The sequence below is a fragment of the Antechinus flavipes genome, chromosome X (assembly GCF_016432865.1).
Source record: "Antechinus flavipes isolate AdamAnt ecotype Samford, QLD, Australia chromosome X, AdamAnt_v2, whole genome shotgun sequence".
NCBI lineage: Eukaryota > Metazoa > Chordata > Mammalia > Dasyuromorphia > Dasyuridae > Antechinus > Antechinus flavipes.
The window spans coordinates 41,862,819-41,887,980 of record NC_067404.1 but is presented as its reverse complement, the minus strand read 5'-3'; the positions used below and the strand labels follow the sequence as shown (position 1 = coordinate 41,887,980).

General features: G+C 41.5%; 1 protein-coding gene and 1 long non-coding RNA gene across 9 annotated transcripts; both read left to right on the top strand.

Moving 5' to 3' along the window:
* The first annotated feature begins 1,871 nt into the window (after window positions 1-1,871).
* CCDC160 (coiled-coil domain containing 160) lies at window positions 1,872-12,874 on the top strand. Of its 2 annotated transcripts, none has more exons than XM_051968225.1 (4): window positions 1,872-2,142; window positions 6,613-6,668; window positions 7,147-7,257; window positions 11,717-12,874. In XM_051968225.1, the coding sequence occupies exons 3-4, from the start codon at window positions 7,231-7,233 to the stop codon at window positions 12,707-12,709; spliced, it is 1,020 nt and encodes a 339-aa protein (XP_051824185.1). In that variant the 5' UTR covers window positions 1,872-2,142; window positions 6,613-6,668; window positions 7,147-7,230; the 3' UTR covers window positions 12,710-12,874. The 2 variants fall into 2 exon arrangements, with proteins under 2 accessions (XP_051824185.1, XP_051824186.1); XM_051968226.1 differs by having other exon boundaries at window positions 1,873-2,142; window positions 11,801-12,874.
* A 6,498-nt stretch (window positions 12,875-19,372) lies between these two features.
* Window positions 19,373-24,904, top strand: LOC127542590 (uncharacterized). Of its 7 annotated transcripts, XR_007948742.1 has the most exons (4): window positions 19,373-19,798; window positions 20,093-22,141; window positions 22,732-23,313; window positions 24,607-24,904. It is a non-coding gene; the product is annotated as an uncharacterized LOC127542590 (long non-coding RNA). The 7 variants fall into 7 exon arrangements; XR_007948741.1 differs by lacking the exon at window positions 24,607-24,904 and having other exon boundaries at window positions 20,093-22,263; window positions 23,290-23,373; XR_007948744.1 differs by lacking the exons at window positions 22,732-23,313; window positions 24,607-24,904 and adding an exon at window positions 22,507-22,724.
* The last annotated feature ends 258 nt before the right edge of the window (window positions 24,905-25,162 follow it).

Here is a 25,162-nt window from a genome sequence, read left to right as displayed (position 1 = left end):
GACAATGGCTAGATGATGAGTGGTGGGTCAAAATGTGGAGAAGATTTTCAATCAGCTTAAAGCTGGATATGGATAGATTTTTACAAGTTCCTTACAACTCAAAGTCGTTGAATCTATGAATTGAATTGCCTGGATCAATTAAGGGAAGTCAGATTCCAGATTAGAAGAGAAGCTAGGAAATGACACTTTGAGACCTGAACTCAGCCTCTGAGGGTTGACATCAAGAGGATACATATCCTTTTTCATCATGTCAGTCCAAAAAAAGGGAGGAGGGTTAAAATAAATGATATCCAATCTCTTATCTAACCCTGGCATTCTGTTATCTGGCTGGTCATCTACACTAGCTTGTGGGCTGTTGTTCGCCAACGCCTGAACACATTTCCATTTTCACTGGTTTATTAACCAGTTTGTTAACATGATTATTTACTTGTTATATACCTGATTTTTGTGGTATGGTAGAAGAACACTTCATTTGGTATGAGGACCTGGAGGTTGTTGGAGTTCACATAGTATAATGGAAAGGCTGTTGGCTCTTGAGTGAGAGGATCTAGATTGATATTATTTATGTTGGAACCAGCTTGAATTGCAGCCCATTGCTAAATTTTTAGTATAAGCATTTTACATTTTGGAAATAAACAAGCTACAAACCAGGGCTTGCCTTATTGTTTTGTTGATTATCTTGACTTAATCAAGTTATGGAAGAAATAATAATTCAGATTAAACAGATTAAAGTATGTGGTACAAACATTTCCCCCCTGGAGAGGTGATTGTTAAACATTTATGAGCACACTTACTAGATTCAGGTTTTTGCTCTGATGCTGACTACCTTTGTGGCCTTCTACAAGTCAGTTGCACTTTTTGGACCTGTTTCCTCCTCTATAAAATGAGGTTAGATGAGATGGCCTTTGAGGCTCCCTACAGCTCTAAATCCTTGCCTTCCCTATATTAATTTCCCCCCATTTCTCCTCTCTCTGGATCGTGTGGACAATTTCTTCACCTGTTGTGAGCTCCATGAGTTTGAAGATTATCTTTTTATCTCTCTTTTTTTTTTTTACCCCTAGTGCTTAGCAGGGGTGCCGGCATATACTAGGCATTTAATAAATGTTTATTGATCCACTGATCCTAATTTTTCTGTGTGATCTTTCTCTTGTCTCTGGGCCTACTTCCCCCTTTGTCAAATGAAAAGTTTTATACCATTATAGATTTAGAGATGAAAGGATCCTTAAAGATTAGTCAGTCCATCCTACTTGTTTTACAGTTGGGAAAACTGAGTCCCAGGGAAGGGAAGGGACTTGCCCAAATTCAAACATAGGATCTTAAATCTAGAGTTGGAAAGGGCCTTCGGGGGCTATGTAGTCTGACCCCTCACTTTACTCCAAAAAATCAAGTGGCATGTTCAGGGTCAAAGAAGCATAGAGCTAGAGTTGGAAGGGACTTCAGCTGTTTTCTAGAGCAGCCCTCTCATTTGACAGGGTCTATGGCTCCACGATGTTCTGTGATCCGGGACTTTGTCTAAGACAAGGGAGAGGGCCAATTCTCACCGGGGATCCCTAGGGTGGGCCTAGCCCATCCTCTGAAGGCCAGAGCCACGGTTTTCGCTAACGCCCCGGCCTCCCACTAGGCAGGGCAGGCAGAGGTCAGGGCAAGTGGGCATCCCCGGAGGAGCCTGCCTCCTCCTCTTCCCTTGGCCTTGGCCTTGGCCTAGCACCCTGCATGACTCAGGCCTCTCCTGGTCAGCTCCATATTGAGTTCTGCAGGCCCTCACTGAGCATGCTCCGAGCTGGGGGCTTCCTCTGCAGGAGGAGGCTCCAGCTCTCCCCAGAGGCAGGAGCTGGGATTCTGTCTCTTTAAATTCTACAGGGCTGGTTGCTAAGTAACGGAGCTCTGCTGTTTCCTGGCTGCATTGCAGTGGGGCCACACTCTGCCCTGGTGCCAGGGACACGGGTGGTGGCCATTTCCCAGGCAGTGACCCGAGAGTGGAGGGGCCCCGCCGGTTCGGGCTGTGGCTCGGGCCTTGCGGCTCGGGCCCGGCTTCAGCTGGGGCTCCTGCGCCAAAGCTGGATGAGCCCAAGGCCAGCCTGCCAGCCTGCCAGCCCTCCTGGCGGCGCCTGCCTCAAAAGCCAGCTTCGACTAAAGCTCCAGGTAGGTCCCCGGGTGGGCAAGCCGATGCCCCGGGCAGCCCGCGGGGGGTGGGAGGGAGGGAGGGGCTGACCCCATCGATCTCCCTCACTGCCCCTGAGCTGGGGCCACTGCGTCTCTGTCTGTCCTGGGCGGGGGATGGGGGTGGGTGGGGGGGTGCGCGTCTCTTAATCAGCCCCGGCCAGGATGGGAGGGCCCTTCCCGGGGGTTGGGGACAAGAACAACCTGCTCTTGGGAGGGGGAGGGAGAATCCTAAGGATCGGGGATGGAGCCCCGACTCCTGCTATTAACTAACGGGGTGACATTGGTCAAGAGAGTCCTTTCCCTCCCCCTGCACCCTGCACCTCGATTTCCCCCAATGTCAAATGACAGGGCTGGACTAGTTGGATTCTGTGAGCCCTTCCCATCCTGGCATTCTCTGATCTCAATGTCCTGGGAGAGGGCAAGGCCTTTCTTTTGGGGACTGCGGCATTATCACCTGGGCAAGGGGCAAGAACTGGAGAGAAATGGCAATGTCACAATGGGGGGGGAGGGTGTTGGGTGGGGCTGGGGCGAATGTGCCCTGGCTCCGCATAGCAATGGCAGCAGCAATATCTGCAGCGTGTGAGCCATTGGCGCAGGCCCGTTTCCAAGGCTGCAGCAAGGTCCGCATTGCACCAAAGATCTGACTCCCATACCAATTGACTTGCGCAATGCTTTTGGAACTGATTAAGGCCATGTAGACCTCCCCCCCCCCCATTTTCCTTTCAAATCAAGAGCTTTCTCTCTAATAACAAAGCATTTGGGGTGTAGCTCGGTATTACAGGTAAGGCCAGCTTTTTAATCGGTCATTTTTTCTTTTTTGTCTATTTACCCATGGAGAACAGTTGAGTATATGAAATGGCCATTCATCCCCCTGCGATTTGAAAGCAAAATTCAAACCATTTCCCTTTTAAAGATTAAGACAGTGGTAATGTGGATGATGATAATCATGAAGCATGAAAAAGGAAAGAGGGAAAATAAGGTTTAACCTAAAGTCCTTTGAAAATGGGGGTCTTGCTAATGCTCAGAAATATTATTCAAACTGCTTTAGCTGTTGCTGGATGAATTGTTTGGCGGTGTCAGAAGCATACTCGAATTAGCCATGGTGTTTGTTGAATTGGGGATGAATAAGTCTTTGGCGACAAGGAAAATGTATCTTCACGAAAGCCTTGACGAGGGTGTGGCGATGACCTTGGGCTCCGGGCTCTTGCCATGGCGGCACAGCTCAAATCCTGGGCGATGGAAAAAAGGCTTTGAGTTGCCAGGGAGCAGCCTAAGGGACCAGAGAGGCTCATCACTGGCAGTTTGGCCAGCAGACAATGAATTTTGTTGGCCATCGCAGCATATAAAGACTGTTATCTGGGGGAGGGGGTTGTCTCAAGCTGCAGTAATAGAGGGGGTACTCAGATCCTGGAAAATGTGAAATCCTGGATTCTTTTCAAGATAGAAGTATGGCCATAAAAATGCTTTGAAAAGATAAAACCTGCAAGACAGGAGGAAGGCAGGACCCTAATTGGAGTGTTTTCCATTTGATTTTGGATCACTCATATTCAATGGGCTGAGAGTATCTCTGAAGTGTCATCATACAGTATATATAGTAACATCTCAGTTAACCAGCATGGTTGGCGTTCTGATTTCCTGAAGATTAAACCTTTGTCTGTTGAAGCTGTCAGGGTAAGGGTATAGTTGATAAAGGTGCCCGGACCTCAGTTTGGTTCTGTAAAGGGCTCTGGAGGCCTTTGGGGGGGACATTGTTCCAAGGAGATTTGTGAAGAATCTGTGACGTTGTTGGTATTCTCAGGTGCAGAATTCTCTCTACCACTGGATAATGAGGTAGTAAGATTTCTCTGAAGTACATTCATTAATTTGCCATGAATTTTGAAGTTTAAGTATTGGAGGTCATATTTGATTCCAGGTCTTCTCGATCCCAAGCCCCACCCCATCCACTCTACCACACTGCCTTTGGAGAGGAGATTAAAAGATATAAGCAAGACAACTCATTGCTTTCCCTCCTAAACCTGTTTTCCCCAAATGTCCTTATTTCTAGAGATAACTCCACTACCTTTTGAATCACTAGGGTTTTAACCTTGTAGTTGACCTTGACTTTTCCCATCATATCCAGTCAGTTGCCAAGTGTGGCAGAAAAAAAAAAATTTTTCCCATCTGCATCTTTCTCTCCACTCACGTGGCCACCAGCTAATTCAGCCCTTATTACCTTTTAACTAAATTATTGGCGATCGGTTCCTAACTGATCACCAAGTTTCCAGTCTCTCCCCTCTCTGATCCACCTTCATTTAGCTTCCAGAATAATCTTTCAAATCAGACAGTGTCATTCTCTTGTTGAAAAAGCTGCAGCAGCTCCCCAGTGCCTCTGGGATGAAATAAGCCTTCCCCTGATATTAAAATCCTTCACAATCGGGCTTCAACTTGCCTTTCCTAAAAGACTTTTTACTCCCTTTTAATACTCAGACAAACCGAATAGTTTCTCCTCAAATTCACATTCTACCTTGGGCAGAAGGTGATGCAGTGGTTAGAGCCACATGGGTAAAATGGAGCTGGGCCTGGAGTTGGGAAGAACTGAATTTAAATTAAACCTCCAACACTTACTAGCTGTGTGATCCAGGACAAGCCTGTTTGCCTCTGTTTGCCTCAATTTCCTCATCTGTAAAAATGGGGATAATAATAACACTGCCTCCCTACGGTTATTGTGAGCATCAAATGAGATAATGTTTGTAAAAATAGGCTTAGCACAGAGTCTGGCACATAGAAGGTGGTATATAAATGCTTATTCTTTCCCTTTTGCATAAGCTCTCCTCCATATTTGGAATACATACCCTCCTGACCTCTACCCCTCAATTTCTTTTCTTTTCTTTTTTTTTCTTTCTTTCTTTCTTTTTTTTTTTTTTTTTTTTTTTTTGGCTGAGGCAATGGGAGTTAAGTGACTTGCCCAGGGTCACACAGCCAGGAAGTGTAAAGTGTCTAAGGCCACATTTGAACTCAGGTCCTCCTGACTTCAGGGCTGGTCCTCTATCCATTGCACCCCTAGCCACCCCCTACCTTTAGATTTCTTATCTTATCTGAGTCTCAGCCAAGGGTCAAGTCACCCATTCAGTTCTAATGGCTTCTCTTGCACCCTCAAATTGCTTTGTATTGTTATATCTGTTGTATCCCACATCCTAGGAGAATTTCAGTTTCTTGAAGGTAGGGAACATTTCCTTTTTGTCTCTGCCCTGACATACAGTAGGGCTGCCCTAAATGTTTTTACAATGGAAATAGACCATTGAATCCAGTGCCAAACATATCGTAGAAGTCCAAGCTGTAAGGGAGCTTAGAAGTCAGGTAGTATAATCTTTTCATTACACAGATGGGGAAATTGAGGCCTCGAATGGAAAAGTGACTTGGCCAAAGTCAAGTGACAGAGAAAGTGAAAGAGCTGTGATTTAACCCCTGGTTCTCTATCTTTCTACTGTGTACCACATTGTCCTTAGAAAGATAACTAAAGCCATTTGAAAAAACAAAGTGCAATAAATAGGGGGAGGAGTGCAACTCAACTCACTCCCATCCACAAGTCTCACACAGATGGAAGGCAGAAAGTTTCAGAAATAATCATTACGTGAGACTTTGTTTAAAACTACCAGCCGGAAATTGTGCCAGGCAGGAGGGTTTCAAAGACAAGAGGCAAACGCTGTCTGCCCTCAAGATGCTAACATTCTATCGGCGCAGCTATGGGTAGACATATGCAGGATTATACAAAATCAACATAAAGAAATTTTCCAGGGAGAAAGACAACAGCTTGGGGGCTGGAGCTGTTTTGAAGGAGTCTAGGTATTCCAAGACACAGAAGTGAGAGAAGTGCATTCTGGGTACTGAAAGAACATCCATTGCAAAGACTTGTGGGAGTTTTGGATGTGGAATGATAAAAAGGCCACGTGGCTGGATTGGAGAATTTCAAGGAAGGGAACTTTGAGATTACTGAGCCCATTCTAGTAAACTCCTCGAGGTAGTACAGAGGAACCCTACAATTTTTGGAAAGTGCCAGATAAAATGAAGGTCCTTGAAGATGCCTGTTTTCGTTGGTCTTGAACCTCCTTCCACCAGATACATATCCCAGTCCTTCTGGTTCTTAGTGGAGGGTCTTAAGGAGTTGAGTTACCAACTGGTAGCACCTCAATGCTGTCCTGGCATGGCCTTCCAGAACCCAGGGTCATCTCCACTCAGGGAAGAGCAGAACCTGAGTTGGCTGCTAATTAGTCCTAACAGTGTTTAATTGCAGGTGGCTTCTGGGTCCCCTGAGTAAAGGAATAAATGAACACCAGTACTGGTAATCACTTTGTCTCTGGTAATTAGCCATAAGAATGTATGTTTCAAGTTGTCTTTGGATCTCTTATTGATTATAGTAGACTGAACATACTTGGGCTGAACTGATGCTGAATCATTCATTCCTCCCTCCAGATCCTAACCACAAAGGCAGAAAGCTTTCTGCTTCTGAAGTTCATGGAAAATTACAGGTAAATGGGTTAAGTGCAACTCTTTGTTATCTGAGGTTGGAGAGGGTGGGGGGTGGGGGGTGGGGTGAGGGGAAGAAAGTTCTTTTAACCTGAGATTTTGCTGTGGTCACCTGAGCATAAAAATGAAGCTTTCCCCACCCCTGGTCCCCTGCTTTATGGCATTTGATTAACATATGTGAAGTGTTTCAAATGACTTCTGAAGCTTTTTTCATTTCTCCGAAGGCAACTTTTGAATGAAGATCTTTGGGTGAAGATACAAAGGGAGTAGGGGAGGGAAGGCCCAGGGGTGGAGGAGGGAAGGTGTAGGGGTGGAGAGGGAAGGCCCAAGGCAACTCCATTTCCTTAGTGAATCAACTTCCTAGTTTGTTCATTTGAGGGGTGGGATAGGATTCCTTTATTTCATACTTGGAGGGGCTCTTAAAATGAGTATATTTAAACTGTGACTCAACTTACCAAAACTGATTTACATACTTTGCAGGACTCCCTAGAGTACGGAACAAGGTCTGCATCTGCTAAGCAGACAGGTGGTCGAGAAGCCGAAGCCTGGGGACTCGAGGGAAGAATGATGGACATTTGTCCTTTCCTCAAAGTAAGAGCTGACCACATAAATTGACTCCTTTTTCAAATACTTTTCAGGCTCACCACTATTTCTGGTTTTGAGATCTCTTCAGAATCTTATTTCTTAGGAGGACATAATAGCCAAATGTGCCTTTCCCCTCTTCTCTTCCCCAAGCCTAGGTCCCAGTGGTAGCCTATCTCGATGAACCCATTTCATGATGGTCCTTTGTTTCCTATATTAAATGACTCCCATAAGTGGGATCACCTAACTACCATAGAACTACAGAGGCACTTAGTCCAAAGGGCAATGTGGTATAATGGAAAGAACACTGATCTTGAACATTCAGTTATTCTTAGCCTTGCTGTCTCAGTTGCAAATCCCCAGTCTCCAACCCCAAACCCGGGGATGGGGGAAGGTCACTAGTCACCTTCTAACTAACAATGTCCATACGTGGAGTTTGGGACGTGCTACTGAACCAGCTCTGCCTAGCTTTTCTCGAAGTAGAGGAAGACTAGGATGGCCTTCCTTCTCAGGCTGTTTCCTTCCAGTTTCTCTCCCCTCCTCATGTCAGTATGAACCAGACTGGAAAACAAGTTAATTAATTTCTTATGTTTGACCAGCCCACACTTAGGGAAAGAGTTGGTTTTCCATAGTACAACATACTGCCATGCCTTCTATGTTGAAAATGACCCATTAGGTAACTGAAATGATGGCGCTTCGAGAGAACACTGGAAAGTTTCAGAAAATCATGCAGTTGGAAGGGACATTAGAAAACCTGTAATCCCACCTCCAAACCTAATTCAGATTCCCTTCTGCAACATCTCTCTGACCAGTGTCAGTCACCGAGACTGCTTAGGCAATTCTAACGATGGGATGATCTCCCACTGTTCTCCATTCACTGGGAACAGTGGAGCATCATGTCCTCTAGGTATTTCAAAATAGATTCTCAGACATCCAAAGTAGTTTAGGTCTGCCCCTTCCAGCCTTTAAGGTGGATGTACTTCCGTCCACACTGGCAACGAAGAAGCCCCACTGACCTTGCCCTCCGCCCCTAGCTACTTGAAGCACTTTACATTTTCACTGTGCTGATTTGCAATCTCCTATGAGTTTCAAATTCTTCTAATCTCTGGGCATCTTCCAGGGAACAAAAGCCCCCTTCAGATGAGATGCTTTCCTACTCCCACTTACCACTGCAAAAAAAGAAAAAAAGAGAAATCATTTAGAAAAAAGAGTGATGGACACTAATGGTGAACCTTCTCTCTGCTTAAGTCCCGGTACCATCCCCATCTCATTCTCTCAGCCAATGACTTGATATCTGGAGCTTCCTCATCTCCCCTATTTCATACCTCAAAACTACTCTGCATTATCTCCTATCCCCTAGTCTCTCCATTTCCTGACCTCCCACTCACTTCTCAACTGCTGGCAATCTGGCTTCCTATCCCACCACTCAACTGAAACTACTCTCTCCAACGCTAGCCACAATCACACCCTTAGAGAACTACTGATTTACTTGTTGCTTTGGAAGTGGCTCAAGGTTGTTTTGCATGTGCACTTCTCTCTTCTTGACTCGATGGTAAATATTCCTTTTGAAGACGGAGAAGGGTATCTTTGATTTGAAAAGAAAAGAATCCCTCCCTTTAAAAACGAATGCACATTTCACAATAAATTACCACGATTTCCATACCTTTCACCCCAGCGGAGATTCGAGGAGAGACAATGAGCTCTTTAACCAACATCTGTTGGATGAGGAGAGTGAGATTGTGTACCTACCCGAATCTCTGACTATGACTACTTAGTTTCCACCATTTATAAACAGGCCAATCGCAGTAATAAATCAGGTTGCTTTGAGGCGGGAAAGAGCAACGTAAAGGTTAGAAAAGGAGAAAAGCTAGTTTTCATTTTTGACAAGGGCTTGACTGCATTCCAGTAAAGGTTAGTATGTGACTTTTGAGCCAAACTCTGTACCAGACCTCGAAACAAAACTTTTCAAATGTTTGTACCCGAGGGGTGACTGCGAGGACGCCAGGTCAGTGATGTCGGTTTGTTGTTGTGATTGTTGTGGTTGTTTTGGCATGCCCATCGCTTCCAATGACCAACTTTCCTCTTACGTGATTTCAGTATGACAAGCACAACCCCTGTCATTTAAAACTGAAAATAGGAGTAACGCTAAACTCTCTGTAGTTCTTATGACTAAGATGCAATAATGGACATTTTTAGAAGGGAAGAATAAAGATGTCTCTTGCTTTACCTAAAAGCTGGGTTCTGGAAAGGGGGTGTGTGTGGGTAAATCACATTTTGCCATTGATTTATGAGATCATTTCAAAAATGCTTGTTTCTGATTGATCTTTGAGTTGCCTGTGGCTCCTAACACTTTAGTGTAAAGCTTTTCTGTCCTGACTCCAGCCCTCCCTTCAAAGGCAGTTAATGATCTGTGAACAAACCTACACAGGAGAGTTGGACCTAGAGGAATCCTTTTGTATAAGGGAAGAATCCTTTTGAAAGGGAATAATCACCCTCTCATTTTGGACAGTTGGATTTAGATTTGCTTAAAAGCTCTGACAGGGCTGTACTTTTACTCCTCCCCTCTCTAAGAAGTAGGACTGTTGGTTGTCTGGTGAATTCATTTGCTAGCTTTTCACCTCCAAGAAACTGTGCCCAAATCTTCTACTAGTCTCAGGAAAAAAGAGATTTGATGGCATGGACATTTCAATGTGGATACCGGTTCTCATCCTGAAATGGCGGCACAAGCTGATAGGATTCTGTATACTTGGCAGCTTTGCTTCTGAGCAGAGCCTGGGACTGGAATAGCAGGAATTTACAGGTCAAGACAGAGGGGCAGTTGGCAGTTTGTCATGAGGAAGTCTGCTTGGTATATTTTACCAAAAGCTATCTTGCCTTGCATTAAGCCTTTGCATTTCACTCAGTGGGAAAAAAAATGAAGAAACAATAAAGGAACCCAACAGTGCTCGAAACAATTTAGACATAGTAGAAGCAGAAGAATGTTGACTAGGACTAAATTAGCTTTTTAACCGTTTTCATGATGACAAAACAGTTTAGGGCTCCTTATATTTGCTCTTGGCTTCCCTTGTGACTCTGATGTAAAAAGATGTAACCATCTTATGGGAAATACCCATAATAGTCTTTTTACTTGGTTCTGTTTTATGGGATTATAAAGGCCAGAGCTGCGAGGGATCTTCATCATCGTAGTCCAACCTCATCATTTCATTTGAAAATCATTTTAGAATTTATTGTTCCACTTTCTTTCTGACAAAACAGACACTTTTCAACAAACTCCTTTACAGGGTACGACCCCCCACCCCCATCCCAACAGATTATCAATTGTTAAGAGAAAGGAGGGTTGTATCTTTGGACTCTGACGGTATGGTACTAACACTGACTTGTATTTGATGTGCGTTGTTGCCGCTTCTCTGTGTTGACTTTATGCACATTGTCGTGGTCACTGTGTATATTCTTTTGGCTTTGCTTTCTTCGCTCTCCTTCTGTTCATACAAGCTTTCCATGTTTCTCTGAATTCTTCATATCCTCAGAATCACAGATTTGGAGCACTGGAAGGGACCTCAGCAACCATCTAATCTAAAGCGAACCCCAAATAAATCCTCCCCCATCTGACATGTACTTGACAAGTGGTTATCCAAACTTTGCTTGGAGGCCTCCAGGGAGGAGGGGAACCCACCCCCTCCTGAGACAGCCTGCCTCTCCTTCTTTACTCTTACATTCACATACCACAATTTGGTCAGCCAGTCCTCAGTCTCCAGACGTGGATTTTGTTATCACAAATAATGCTGCTGTGAGCATTTTTGTACATATGGCCCTTTTCTTTTTCTTGCTGTCAGTAACCTCCTTGGAATATAGCTCCAGTAGTGGAATCTCTGGGTCAAAGGCTATGAATTATTTATTTTTTCTTGCATAATTCCACATTGTTTTCCAGAATGGTTAAATCAATTCACAGCTCCACCAGTAGGGAATTAGGATACCTCTTTTCCCACAGCCACTTCGACAGTGATTTCCCCCATCTCTTAGCATCTTTTCTAGCCGGTTCGGAGAGGGATCTGTAACTCACTTCAGAGTGTCATTGGTATTTGAAGCTGGTACCGGAACCCAAGTCTCCCCACTCCCTGGCAGGGTTACCAAAAGGATAGCCATTAAAAAAAGGCCATATTAAGATAGTTCAGTCATAGCAATCCCTCTCTCCTCCCCTCCCCACAGCTCCTTTCCCTTAGCCCTAATTTAGTTTACCTCAGCTTTTAGATAATGGCCTCACTCAAATTCTTAAAAACCCCCAAATTTCTGCCTCAACCTAGGGCTAATCCAGTAGAATCCGATGAGCATTTATTTATTTAGAGCCAGGGACCAAATCCTGGGCAAACTGGTCAGTTACCAGTGGGTTGGCAGCCCTACTCCCAGGCCAGCCCTCTTTGCTCCAGGCTATCATTGTAAAGATTTGCCTTGATCTCATTTTGTTTTTCAGGAACAGGCAGAAGGTAGCGTAGAAATGGAGACTAATGGAAAGCACTGGGTGGAGAAGTTGTTTATACCTTGTTTTACTCCCCAGGATTTTTTTAAGCAAGCTAATCAGCCTGAACCTTTTTCTCCACAACTGGCTTTCGACCAAGCAAAGGGAGTGGAAGAAATGTATAATTTGGCAATTAAAAAGTTCCAAGAAGAAAAGAAATTGAAGAGGAAAGAATTCATTTCCCCGCTAATTGAACCAGAATCTGAACCCAAGTTAACTGAGAGAAAGATAAACATTTCAAAGAAGCAAGCCGAGAGGAATTCTGCCTGCTGGGATGCAGCTGATTTGAATGTTGGAAGCGAAGAAAGCTCCATGAGAACAGAAGGTCATTGTATCTGGAATGCAAAGGAATTAGCAGCTTTGCGACAAGAAGCGCAAAAAAAGCACGCAGAAGGCATTTCTCAAAAACTTCAGCTGGCCTTTTTGAACGCCGAGCTGGAGGAGCTGAATGCCAAATGCAAAAAAATAGAAAACGACTTCGAAAACGCCGAACGAGAACTCCTGAAATCCAAAAAAGAGATCGGCTTCAAGACCCTGCACCTCCAAGCTGCCCACAAGGACAGCTTGCGAAAAGATCGCGAGCTCCGAGCCCTCAAGAACGACATCTCGGAAAAATCCATAGACGTGAAGAACCTGAGCGAGGCCCTCCTCCAGGCCAAGCAGCTCATCCAGAAACTGGACCTAGAAAACAAAGAATTAAAAGAAGAGGTGAAAAAGTTGAAGCAGCAAATCGAGGCTGGCAATGCCGCCCTGAGGGAAAAGGTGAAATTGCAGTATAAAGTAGAGATCCAAAAAATTCAGAGAGAGCTAGAGGTTGTCAAGAATGAGCTGAAAACCGAGAAGTTCCTACACGCCAGGAATAACAAGGCCCTAGAGCTCCTTAGGAAACACTTTGCCTCTTTACCCGTGTCAAGTACACTTGACAGTTTTGAAATAGATTATCTTTAAAGCCCAACGAGATGGCCTCCCTGGGCAAAAGTACCCAAAGCGATCCCTTTGGTGTTTGTTGTATATCTCTTTGAAAAGCTGGAAATGAGCGGGTGGGAAAGTTTGTAATTTGCAGTCTTAGTTTAGCCCAATTGCAATGCAGCATAAAGATGTTCACTCAGCAAAGCTTTTGTTTCATCTCTTTTTTTCTAGAGATTATCTTATGAGAACGCAGGCCCTCGTGGCAGGGACAGAATCATGTTTATAAAAATTTCCGAAGGGACGTTTTGCAAACACCCACGAGAAAATTCCAAACAATTCAGCAAAGGAACCCGTAAGGGTGATAGTACAGGCCACCGTCCACTTTGGAAATTTGCCTTTTGTTCAAAGAAAGAAAGCCTGCGTGCTCTGATTTTTAATGAGGTACCGCCAACGCGGTCCAGTGTATTTAACCCCAGTTCTGTAGCCTTTGGATGTTGTCTTCATTTACCTCGTGTCATTTTGTATTTCTTTTGGTTATTCTTTTTCCACTGCATCATTTCAGTCGAGTCTAACCATAGTTCTGGTAATTCTTCATATCGGTCATCCTTACAGCACAATAATACTCCATTACATTCCCGTACCACAATTCACTCAGCCATGCCCTGGTTGTCTGGCGTAGAGTTGTATTTCCAACCTTTTGCTATTACAAATAGTGCTGCTGTGAATACTTTTTTTTTTTATCTAGATGGGGATTTTCTTCTTGTTACTAACCTCCTTGGAGTAGAAGCCTCTAGTGGGTTCTGAGTCAAAGATTGCAAACAGTTTTGTCACTTCTATAATTCCCTACTATTTCCCCAAACAGCGGGACCAGCCCATAGTTCCACCAACAGTGAATGAATGTGTCTGTTTCCCCAGAAGGCTCACCAACATTAAGGGTCCCCCCGCCCCCGACTTTTTCCCACCTTGGTTGATTTGATAGTCACGAGAAGATATTTAAGGGTTTTAATTTCCATTCTCTGATTATTAGGGATCTTAAACACTTTCAGATGGCTAGTGAGACTTTTCTTATTTCCAAATCTTCCTGTTCCTATTCTTTCACCACTTCTCTATCAGAAAATGACTCTTACTCTTATACCTTTCTACCAGTTCCTATAGATTTGGGATGTCAGACTTAGCAGGTGTTTAAGGTAAGCTTTTTTAGTCCATCTTTTCTTCTTTTGCTACCAGCTCTACTTTCTAGTTCACTCAAAGGCTTCAGTCATTCAATAAATGCATCACTCAAAGATTCTAAGGCATTGAAAAGCTATTGACCTGGCCAAGAGTGGAATGGTCTGCCTTCTGTGGGCATATCCAGCACTTTACAGTAGAAAAAAATCACTTCGTTTCCCACAGAGCCTCCCAACAACTCTCTGGAGTGAGTGCCACTGGTGCTGTTAACCTCATTTTACAATTGAGGAAACTGAGGCACAGGTGACCCACAAGGTCATAAAGCTAGTGGTTTTCCTGCTGGGATTTGAACTCTCATTAGCACTCTTTTTACTCTACCTCACTGGTTCAAAGTAATAGCTTCTCCCTCCTTAGAACCCTTACAACCAAAAGGGAATGACTAATAGTTGGCATGTGGGAGGATTCCACTCACACAAACACAGGGCTTGGAGGGAGCAATTTCAATGAAGGAGTGATTGGTCAGCAGCCCAGATGGGTAGGGGCTGAGAAGTGAGTGAATGGTGAGGGAGATGAATGTAGGTATTTCCTCCCCACAGTTTGTAAGTGAAAGTGAGAAAGACATGTTTGTAACCTCAGGGCTTGGCAGAGTCTGGTGAAAGGTTTAAGGATGGGGGAACCCTAGAAGCTGTTCTTCAGGAAGGATCTAGGAGAGAGACAGAGACAGAGACAGAGAAGAGAAGGGGAGAGAAGAGCTAACTGATGCAAAGTTCAAAGCCCCAGAACACTTGGAACATCAAGGGGACAAACAGAGAGGTGTTAGCCTTGGCAAGAAGAGTCCCTTGGTTGCTCTTAAACAGCTCAAAGAAAGCACCCTTCTACCCCTCTGCTGTGGATATCCCTCTATTAACCTTTAGATTGACCTGTTTAAAATTTATACATCAGTGACCAACCATAGCTGGGGCTAGTCTGCTTTTAACCAGGGCTTGTTGTATCTCCCCAGTTGGCCAGCAGGGGGAAGTATTTCCATAGTTCTACCACTTCATTCCAGGATGCTTATTTACACCTTACTGACGATGCCGGCCTGGGGGAATGGTTGTACCAAAGGTCCCTTTACGTGTTTCAGATTTTTCCACACGTCTTTGTTGGGTACCACAGCGGTGTCCCAGCGAGGCAGAAAGAACTTTAGGAAAAATCTAGTTTGACATCCACTCCCACCCCAAGCCCAGCATAGTGTCCTTAATAAATAGAGGTTGAAATGATTTAAATTTTCCCGAGGAAGAAAATGAGACCCAGATGGCTAATAAACTAGTGAGATGGTTCTTTCATTTGTTAGCGAGTTCCATTTGTACACTCGGTAAAGCCTTGGTCAACAACTAAATTCAATAAGCACCTACTTGGTGCTACCACTGCCTTTAAAGAGCTTACGCTCATTTCAACATTGGTTAAACACCTACTGAATGCAAGTTTGTGCAATGAATAGCACAGACAGGCACGAAGGGCAACAAGAACCTGTGAAGGTGAGTTATAAACAACACACATTGTGTTGGCGGCACTTCGACCGAGCTCCACGCTGGCTGGGGTTAGGTTCTGGAGCCCCGTGTCACTTCAGCAGATACTATCAAGTTGGCAACAGACTGTCTGTCATATCAGGCCAGCCTAGCTAAGTTTGAAAAGAAGCACAGCATCAGAAAAAAATGGACCATGAGGTGATCGTTCTGAATTTTAATTTTTTAGCCATAGCAACTCATGAAAGCATGGAGCGTGGATGGGGTTGGGATCTGCATGGGCGGAGAGGTGCTGTATACACCGGGGACATCCCGGATACTTGAGATATTGAAATAATTCATCTTATAATTTTGTCCCCTGGAGGATAGGGAGGAGTTTGGTACTTAGGTTGAATTCATGACCCCTCCATGGCCTCTCATTCCGAGTCATCTTAGTCCATGTTTTTCTTTCTATGAAGGATCATCCAGTCAATCGATCAACACTCTATCCAATAGCTGGTAGCCTTCCTTTGGTTCTTATCATATTTCTTCCTTCCCATTACCAATACCAACTGACACCTGGGGTTTACACACGTGAAATTACAGCCTGAAAACTACGTGTGCTTTGTCCTGTATAACATGTACTGCTAGGAAGATTTCCTTCCGCCTTCCCAATGGAATGGCCTTCCCGTGTCACACCCTTCATCTCAGAAAGGCTTTGGCTTAGCTGGACAGTCTTGATTTCCCATCTGTTTCTTAACGGGAGTGGGGAGGAGGGAGATGTGTGAAGGTATCCCAAGCAATACCAGCAGATCTTTCTATCCAAAATGCTATCACTTCAGCAGCCAGATTCCCTGCTGGATGGGAGGACACAATGAAGAGGAACTATCAACAGTCTTCTGCCAATACTGTCCCAGCTAACAGGTAGGAATGGATGGGTTCTAAGAGCATAAGATCTTCATGTCCTCCTAGTTTGTGCTCCATTGTTCTTTACTGCCATCGTCCTAGGTGTGTCACTCAAGAGGGACCCTTCTTTTGGAATCAGGGTTGAGAGATACTTGCCTGCCTTAGTTTTACTTGCTGTCTTGTTTCATGAGGTTATGGTATACCGTGTCAGTGTGACAAGGAAGATGTAGCGGTATTCAGATATCCTTCTCTTCATGAGCATTATTATGACGTAGTCAATCCTCACATTTACTGATCGCTGAGGCAACACATTTCTAATCCTTGATTTAGTTCCCTCTGCTACCCAGCTTTCATTTGTTCAACAGCAAGTATTTAAAAAGTACCTACTATGTACCGGGGGCCGTTAGACATCGAGGATACAAAGACAAGAATGAAATAGGCCCTGTGCTCAAGAAGCTTACATTTGGGACAGTTGGGGGGATGCAGATATACAATGGGTATACAGATGAGTATTTATAGAGTAGTTTTGGAAGTAAAGCTATTAATAAAGATATTAAATAATAATAATAGCAGGAAATCCTCTTGAAAAATCAAAGGTGGCAGTTAAATGGGATTCTGAAGGGAGATTGGGATTCCAAGAAGCAGAGTGAATAGAAGGCTCCTTCTAGGTATAGCGGACAACCCATGCAAAGACGTGGAGGTAGGAGATGGGAAGTTCTTCACTGGCTATCTCCTTTTCTATAGGCAAAATGCTTTCTTCTCAGCAACTTAAAAGCAACCATTATCTATCCCCATTTTGCAGATGAGCCACTGATTTGTCCAAGGTCTGGCAAATAAGCAGGACTTGGGTGTCCTTACTTTAAGACCGGCGTTCATTCCATTATTGCATTGAAACAGCCACATTTCATTATTAAGTGAATACTTCAAAGATCTGTCATTTCAGAGAGCAGGAAGGGACCTTTAAGGCTCTGAGTCCAATCCCTCATTTTATAGATGAAGAAAAGGGAAAGAGAAGTGACTCTTCCGGGGTCACACAGTTACTAAGTAGATGAGGCAGGATCTGAATTCAGGTCTTCCTAAGTCAAGAATTATGATGCTATCCACTAGATCACCTGTTGGTGTATGTATTCCCTTCATTAAAGTAGATCATTTTGCTTTTACATCTTACATGGTATTGGAGACTTAGCACCGCCACAAAATGCATGGCCTTCTGGCCAATGTGGCAATGAGATTCTCTGAACTTAGATGGGCCGGTCCTTGAGTGGCAGAGATACTACAATAGGTCTCCAGGTCCTGACTCAAATCCTAACAGAGTTTAGGCAGCTAGGTGGGGCTGCAGTGGCGCGAATTCTGGGCCTGGAGTCAAGAAAACCCGAGTTCAAATTCAGCTTCAGACATTGACTAGCTGTGTGACTTTGGGTCACTTAACCTTTCTCTGCCTGAGTTTCCTCATCTGTAAAATGGGCATATTAATAGCACCTACCTCCCAGAGTGGTTGGGAGGATAAAATGAGGTAATATTTGTAAAAGCACTTTTAAAACATTTATAAACGTATACAATTTATTTTAAATATCTAGCTATTATTTATTGCTATAGCTTTTGTGAACCATAGTCACCTCCATACTATGATGGGGGACTGAGTAGAAGACAGCTAACTACAGAAAATAATGTAATGTCCGTCTCTCTTATTCTTGGTAAAAGGGAGGAAAATATGGCAGAAGGCTAAGGTAAGTTTCAAATTCTGGCTTTGCTAATTACCAGAGGGAAAATCTTGGACAAATTAGTTAATCTTGGCCTGCTTTCTTTTCTGTAAAATGGGAGGATGGCACTAAATTATCTCTTAGGTTCCTTCTAGCTTTAAATCTATGACTTATTGATATAAGAGAAATTTAAGCCTCCCCCCCAAAAGAAGAGAGGTTCCCCCAGCTTTAAATCTGACTCCTTGATATGGAAGAGAGAAATTTAAGTCTCCCCCCCAAAAGAAGAGATTCCTCCCAGCTTTAATTCTATAACTGATATAAAAGAGAAATCTCCCCCGTCAAAGAAGAGAGGTTCCTCCCACTTTTAAATCTGTAACTCCTTGATATAAAAGAGAGAAAATTAAGTCTTCCCCTCCAAGAAAAGAGGTTGCTCCCAGCTTGAAATCTATGACTTTGATATAAAAGAGAGAAGATTAAGTCTCCCCCATCCAAGAAGAGAAGTTGCTCCAGGCTTTAAATCTATGACTCCTTGATATCAAAGAGAGAAATTTAAGTCTCCCCCCCCAAAAGAAAGACAGATTCCTCCCAGCTTTAATTCCATGACTTTGATATAAAAGAGAGAAATTTAAATCTCCCCCCTCAAAAAAAGAGAGATTCTTCCCAGCTTTAAATTTATGACTTTGATACGAAAGAGAGAAATTTAAATCTCCCCCCTCAAAAGAAGAGAGGTTTTTCCCAGCTTTAAATTTATGACTTTGATATAAAAGAGAAATTTAAGCCTCTCCCCCTCCCCCGAAGAAGAGAGGTTTCTACCAGCTTTAAATCTATAACTCCTTGATATAAAAGAGAGAAATTTAAGTCTCCTCCCTAAAGAAGAGAGGTTCCTCTCAGCCTTAAAACTATGGACTCCTTGATATAAAAGAGAAGTTTAAGCCTCCTCCTCAAAGAAGAGAAGTTCTCCAGCTTTAAATCTATGATTTTGATATAAAAGAGAGAAATTTAAGCCTCCCCCAAAGAAGAAAAGTTCCCCCAGATTTAAATCTATGACTCCTTGACATATAAGAGAAAATTAAGTCTTCCTCCCAAAGAAGAGAGGTTCTTCCAGCTTTAAATCTATGTCTTTGATATAAAAGAGAGAAAATTAAGGCCCCCCACCCCGCCAAGGAAGAGAGGTTCTTCTCAATTTTAAATTTATGACTGATATAAGAGAGAAATTTAAGTCTCCCCCTAAAGAAGAGAGGTTCCTCCCAGCTTTAAAACTATGGACTCCTTGATATAAGAGAAATTTAAACCTCCCCCAAAGAAGAAAAGTTCCCCCAACATTAATTCTATGATTTTAATATAAAAGAGAGAAAATTATGTCTCCCCCCCCCCCCAAGGAAGAGAGGTTCTTCCCAGCTTTAAATCTATGACTTTGATATAAAAAAGAGAAAATTAAGTCTCCCCCTAAAGAAGAGAGGTTCCCCCAGATTTAAATCTATGACTTTGATATAAAAGAAAAAAATTAAGTCTCCCCCTAAAGAAAAGAGGTTCCTCCCAGCTTTAAATCTATGGACTCCTTGATATAAAATAGAAATTTAAACCTCTCTCAAAGAAGAAAAGTTCCCCCAGATTGAAATCTATGACTTTCACATAAAATAAAGAAAATTAAGTCTCTCCCCTCCCCCAAGGAAGAGAGGTTCTTCCCAACTTTAAATCTATGACTTTGATATAAAAGAAAAAAATTAAGTCTCCCCCTAAAGAAAAGAGGTTCCTCCCAGCTTTAAATCTATGGACTCCTTGATATAAAAGAGAAATTTAAGCTTCCCCCAAAGAAGAAAAGTTCCCCCAGATTTAAATCTATAACTTTGATATAAAAAAGAGAAAATTAAGTTTCCCCCCCCTCAAAAAAAGAGAGGTTCTTCCCAGCTTTAAATCTATGACTTTGATATAAAAGAGAGAAATTTAAATCTCCCCCACCAAAGAAGAGAGGTTCCCCCAGATTTAAATCTATGACTTTGATATAAAAGAAAAAAATTAAGTCTCCCCCTAAAGAAAAGAGGTTCCTCCCATCTTTAAATCTATGGACTCCTTGATATAAAAGAGAAATTTAAGCTTCCCCCAAAGAAGAAAAGTTCCCTCAGATTTAAATCTATAACTTTTTCTATAAAAGAGAGAAAATTAAGTTTCCCCCCCTCAAAAAAAGAGAGGTTCTTCCCAGCTTTAAATCTATGACTTTGATATAAAAGAGAGAAATTTAAATCTCTCCACCAAAGAAGAGAGGTTCCCCCAGATTTAAATCTATGACTTTGATATAAAAGAAAAAAATTAAATCTCCCCCTAAAGAAAAGAGGTTTCTCCCAGCTTTAAATCTATGGACTCCTTGATATAAAATAGAAATTTAAACTCCCCCAAAGAAGAAAAGTTCCCCCAACTTTAATTGTATGACTGTTATAAAAGAGAGAAATTTAAGTCTCTCCCCCCTAAAGAAGAAAAGTTCCTCTCAGCTTTAAATCTATGGACTCCTTGATATAAAATAGAAATTTAAACCTCTCTCAACGAAGAAAAGTTCCCCCAGATTGAAATCTATGACTTTCACATAAAATAAAGAAAGTTGTCTCTCCCCTCCCCCAAGGAAGAGAGGTTCTTCCCAACTTTAAATCTATGACTTTGATATAAAAGAGAGAAATTTAAATCTCCCCCACCAAAGAAGAGAGGTTCCCCCAGATTTAAATCTATGACTTTGATATAAAAGAAAAAAATTAAGTCTCCCCCTAAAGAAAAGAGGTTCCTCCCATCTTTAAATCTATGGACTCCTTGATATAAAAGAGAAATTTAAGCTTCCCCCAAAGAAGAAAAGTTCCCCCAGATTTAAATCTATAACTTTTTCTATAAAAGAGAGAAAATTAAGTTTCCCCCCCTCAAAAAAAGAGAGGTTCTTCCCAGCTTTAAATCTATGACTTTGATATAAAAGAGAGAAATTTAAATCTCTCCACCAAAGAAGAGAGGTTCCCCCAGATTTAAATCTATGACTTTGATATAAAAGAAAAAAATTAAATCTCCCCCTAAAGAAAAGAGGTTTCTCCCAGCTTTAAATCTATGGACTCCTTGATATAAAATAGAAATTTAAACTCCCCCAAAGAAGAAAAGTTCCCCCAACTTTAATTGTATGACTGTTATAAAAGAGAGAAATTTAAGTCTCTCCCCCCTAAAGAAGAAAAGTTCCTCTCAGCTTTAAATCTATGGACTCCTTGATATAAAATAGAAATTTAAACCTCTCTCAACGAAGAAAAGTTCCCCCAGATTGAAATCTATGACTTTCACATAAAATAAAGAAAGTTGTCTCTCCCCTCCCCCAAGGAAGAGAGGTTCTTCCCAACTTTAAATCTATGACTTTGATATAAAAGAGAGAAATTTAAATCTCCCCCACCAAAGAAGAGAGGTTCCCCCAGATTTAAATCTATGACTTTGATATTAAAGAAAAAAATTAAGTCTCCCCCTAAAGAAAAGAGGTTCCTCCCATCTTTAAATCTATGGACTCCTTGATATAAAAGAGAAATTTAAGCTTCCCCCAAAGAAGAAAAGTTCCCCCAGATTTAAATCTATAACTTTGATATAAAAGAGAGAAAATTAAGTTTCCCCCCCTCAAAAAAGAGAGGTTCTTCCCAGCTTTAAATCTATGACTTTGATATAAAAGAGAGAAATTTAAATCTCTCCACCAAAGAAGAGAGGTTCCCCCAGATTTAAATCTATGACTTTGATATAAAAGAAAAAAATTAAATCTCCCCCTAAAGAAAAGAGGTTTCTCCCAGCTTTAAATCTATGGACTCCTTGATATAAAATAGAAATTTAAACTCCCCCAAAGAAGAAAAGTTCCCCCAACTTTAATTGTATGACTGTTATAAAAGAGAGAAATTTAAGTCTCTCCCCCCTAAAGAAGAAAAGTTCCTCTCAGCTTTAAATCTATGGACTCCTTGATATAAAATAGAAATTTAAACCTCTCTCAACGAAGAAAAGTTCCCCCAGATTGAAATCTATGACTTTCACATAAAATAAAGAAAGTTGTCTCTCCCCTCCCCCAAGGAAGAGAGGTTCTTCCCAACTTTAAATCTATGACTTTGATATAAAAGAGAGAAATTTAAATCTCCCCCACCAAAGAAGAGAGGTTCCCCCAGATTTAAATCTATGACTTTGATATTAAAGAAAAAAATTAAGTCTCCCCCTAAAGAAAAGAGGTTCCTCCCATCTTTAAATCTATGGACTCCTTGATATAAAAGAGAAATTTAAGCTTCCCCCAAAGAAGAAAAGTTCCCCCAGATTTAAATCTATAACTTTGATATAAAAGAGAGAAAATTAAGTTTCCCCCCCTCAAAAAAGAGAGGTTCTTCCCAGCTTTAAATCTATGACTTTGATATAAAAGAGAGAAATTTAAATCTCTCCACCAAAGAAGAGAGATTCCCCCAGATTTAAATCTATGACTTTGATATAAAAGAAAAAAATTTAAGTCTCCCCCTAAAGAAAAGAGGTTCCTCCCAGCTTTAAATCTATGGACTCCTTGATATAAAAGAGAGAAATTTAAATCTCTCCCTAAAGAAGAGAGGTTCCTCCCAGCTTTAAATCTATGGACTCCTTGATATAAAAGAGGAATTTAAGCCTCCCCCAAAGAAGAGAGGTTTCTCCAAATTTAATTCTGCGACTTTGATATAAAAGAGAGAAAATTAAGTCTCCCCCCCCCCAGGGAAGAGAGGTTCTTCCCAGCTTTAAATCTATGACTTTGAATAAAAGAGAAAAATTTAAGTCTCCCCCCCCCCACTAAAGAAAAGAGGTTCCTCCCAGCTTTAAATCTATGGACTCCTTGATATAAAAGAGAAATTTAAACCTCCCCCAAAGAAGAAAAGTTCCCCCACTTTAATTCTATGATTTTGATATAAAAGAAAAAAATTTAAGCTTCCCCCAAAGAAGAAAAGTTCCCCCAGATTTAAATTTATAACTCTGATATAAAAGAGAGAAAATTAAGTTTCCCCCCCTCCCAAGGAAGAGAGGTTCTTCCCAACTTTAAATCTATGACTTTGATATAAAAGAGAGAAATTTAAATCTCCCCCACCAAAGAAGAGAGGTTCCCCCAGATTTAAATCTATGACCATGATATAAATGAGAGAAAATTAAGTCCCCCCCCCCAAGGAAGAGAGGTTCTTTCCAGCTTTAAATCTATGACTTTGATATAAAAGAGAAAAATTTAAGTCTTCTCCCTAAAGAAAAGGTTCCTCCCATCTTTAAATCTATAGACTCCTTGATATAAAAGAGAAATTTAAGCCTCCCCCAAAGAAGAAAAGTTCCCCCAGATTTAAATCTATAACTTTGATATAAAAGAGAGAAAATTAAGTTTCCCCCCCTCAAAAAAAGAGAGGTTCTTCCCAGCTTTAAATCTATAACTTTGATATAAAAGAGAGAAATTTAAATCTCCCCACCAAAGAAGAGAGGTTCCCCCCAGATTTAAATCTATGACTTTGATATAAAAGAAAAAAATTTAAGTCTCCTCCTAAAGAAAAGAAGTTCCTCCCAGCTTTAAATCTATGGACTCCTTGATATAAAAGAGAGAAAATTAAACCTCCTCCCACAGAAGAGAGATTCCCCTACCTTTTAAATCTATGATTTTGATATAAAAGAGAGAAATTTAAGTGTCTCCCCCCTAAAGAAGAAAGGTTCCTCCCAGCTTTAAATCTATGGACTCCTTATTATAAAATAGAAATTTAAGCCTCTCCCAAAGAAGAAAAGTTCCCCATGATTTAAATCTATGACTTTGACATAAAATAGAGAAAATTAATTCTCCCCCCACAAGGAAGAGAGGTTCTTCCCAACTTTAAATCCATGACTTTAATATAAAAGAGAGAAATTTAAGCCTCCCCCAAAGAAAAAAAGTTTCTCCAGATTTAAATCTATGACTTCAATATAAAAGAGAGAAAACTAAGTCTTCTCCCACCAAAGAAGAGAGGTTCCTCCCAGCTTTGAATCTGTGACTGATATGAGAGAAATTCAAATCCCCCCCAAAGAAGAGAGGTTCCCCCAAATTTAAATCTATGACTTTGATATAAAAGAGAGAAATTTCAATCTCCCCATCAAAGAAGAGAGGTTCCCTCAGCTTTAAATCTATGCCTTTGATATAAAAGAGAGAAATTTAAGCCTCCCCCAAAGAAGAAAAGTTCCTCCAGATTTAAATCTATGACTTAGACATAAAAGAGAGAAAATTAAATCTCCCCCCCCCAAGGAAGAAAGGTTCTTCCCAACTTTAAATCTATGACTTTGATATAAAAGAGAGAAATTTAAGCCTCCCCCAAAGAAGAAAAGTCCCCCCAACTTTAATTCTATGACTTTGATATAAAAGAGAGAAATTTAAATCTCCCCAAAAAGAGAAGTTCCTCTAGATTTAAATCTATGACTTTAACATAAAAGAGAGAAAATTAAATCTCCCCCCCCCAAGGAAGAGAGGTTCTTCCCAACTTTAAATGTATGCCTTTGATATAAAAGAGAGAAATTTAAGCCTCCCCCAAAGAAGAAAAGTTCCTCCAGATTTAAATCTATAAGTTTTATGTAAAAGAGAGAAAATTAAGCCCTCCCCAAAGGAGAGAGGTTCCCCCAGCTTTAAATCTATGACTCCTTGATATAAAAGAGAGAAAATTAAGTCCCCCCCCAAGGAAGAGAGGTTCTTCCCAGCTTTAAATCTATGACTTTGATATAAAAGAGAGAAATTTAAGGCTTCCCCAAAGAAGAAAAGTTTCCCCACATTTAAACCTACGATTTTGATATAAAAGAGAGAAAATTAGGTCTCCCTCCCAAAGAAGAGAGTTTCCTCCCAGCTTTAAATCTATGGACTTCTTATTATAAAATAGAAATTTAAGCCTCTCCCAAAGAAGAAAAGTTCCCCATGATTTAAATCTATGACTCCTTGATATCAAAGAGAGAAATTTAAGTTTCCCCCCCTCAAAGACGAGATAGATCTAAATAATTTTGGAAGAATTAGGAGTTAACTGAACTGGCATATCAATTCTGCTTTTAGGAACTTAATAAATGTTTGTTGTTCTACTTTAGGCAATTGGGAAAACCATTCAGATCTGTAGTCCCTGAATATAAGCAGTGCCATGTAAGCTAATATTTCAGCCTGACAGTCAAAGAAACGATTTGGTCTTCAACTGAATTCTGTTTATAACAAAAGTGTAGGGAAGCTGTACAATGGGCCTTGGCAGGCTACTGCAGGGTCC

Excerpts from the sequence above, each read along its gene's own strand:
- CCDC160 (XM_051968225.1), top strand. The coding sequence starts at position 7,231 with ATGATGGACATTTGTCCTTTCCTCAAA. Across the intron at positions 7,258-11,716 it reads ACATTTGTCCTTTCCTCAAA|GAACAGGCAGAAGGTAGCGT; the intron begins GTAAGAGCTGAC and ends TTTGTTTTTCAG.